Here is a 1,453-nt window from a genome sequence, read left to right on the forward strand (position 1 = left end):
TCCATCCAACCAATAAGCTACTACTGTCTAGCTACACGGAACAGAAATGGTCAATAAAATAAGATGTAAAAAATTGGAGAAAATCCATCCCGCAGGTTCCTCACGTAATTCGCTGATTGACTGATCCTTAATTTTCTTTCCATAGGCGTTATCTCTCTTCTATATATATTACAGCTATTAACTATCTGCACACCAATGCAAAGACAATCTTGGTTCCATAGTCATTCCCATTCAGTACGAACCTCTCTCTCTCTCTTTCTGAGAAGCTAAGGACTAACATGGAGGTAGCCTCTAAAATTTCCTTTTCCAAAAATGACGAGGAATTCAATCGCCTTTTCTCCCGCATTGATGTGGATGGAGATGGTAAAATTTCTCGAACTGAATTTCAGCTTCTTATGATGAGATCTACGGGAGAGAAACTTAACTCGGAAGATGTCGAGGATATGCTCAAATATGCAGACTCGGATGGAGATGGTTTTCTTGATATGGAAGAGTTCATGGCAGTGGCAGGCATTATTGATGATGCTTCTCCTGAGTTGGAAACAAAGAAAGAAGAACAGTACTTGAAGGAGGCCTTCAGTCATTACGAGATGGATGATCATCAAGGCTTCATCAACGCCAAGAGCTTGAAGAGGATGTTGAGTCGCTTGGGTGCATCGAGGCCAATCGAGGATTGTCAGTCCATGATTTGTCGGTTTGATCTCAATAGAGACGGCTTGCTTAGCTTCGACGAGTTTAAGACTATGATGATGCTTTGATGACTTAGTTAATAAAACTTAGTTGAAGTAATCATATATATCAAAATATTTTACTATAATCACTATTCATCAAAATTCAATATTTTGCAATAGAAGGAAGTTCAATCAATACACCGGTTTGTTTTCAAAACTATTGACTATAAAAGAATAAAATAAAAAAATAAATGAATCCCTAAAATTCTAAATATTGATCAGACTCACTCCATTGGATCCTAACCCTTTCCTAAAAAACATGTAAACACCACTGAGTGAGATAATAGATCATAGATTACCAAAACCTACAACTAAATTTAGGATAAGAAAATTTTAAAAAAAAATTCATGCAATTATTCAATCAAGATAATATAAACATGTAATAGGAAGAACAAGGGACAATTGATATGAATAATATCAATTCATAAGAGCAGTGGAAATTATTTTATTTGATGTTTACAAAATGGTAAAGAATTATTTTTTAAGTTTAGTACAAAGACTAATTGTTAAACTACTGAGAGCGAAGAAATTGCTTAAAAATAAAAAAAGGATTAAGTATTTAATATTTATATTTGATCTATTTATAAATAATTATATGTTAAAATAATAGTAAAGAGTAGCTGAACTTAGTATTTGATAAGCAATTACGTAAGGAATTTGAAGAAAAATAATTAGTGAGAATAACCAACAATTATTACGTCCTCTGACCGGACGTAGAGCTA

At 33.3% G+C, this 1,453-nt stretch overlaps 1 protein-coding gene across 1 annotated transcript; it reads left to right on the forward strand.

Annotated features, from left to right (window-relative positions):
- Positions 1–278: 278 nt before the first annotated feature.
- On the forward strand, positions 279–758 carry LOC110108161 (putative calcium-binding protein CML23). The gene has a single exon (XM_020838678.1). The coding sequence runs from the start codon at positions 279–281 to the stop codon at positions 756–758; it is 480 nt and encodes a 159-aa protein (XP_020694337.1).
- The last annotated feature ends 695 nt before the right edge of the window (positions 759–1,453 follow it).

The sequence above is a fragment of the Dendrobium catenatum genome, unplaced genomic scaffold (assembly GCF_001605985.2).
Source record: "Dendrobium catenatum unplaced genomic scaffold, ASM160598v2 original_scaffold_67217, whole genome shotgun sequence".
In the NCBI taxonomy this organism is placed as follows: Eukaryota; Viridiplantae; Streptophyta; class Magnoliopsida; order Asparagales; family Orchidaceae; genus Dendrobium; species Dendrobium catenatum.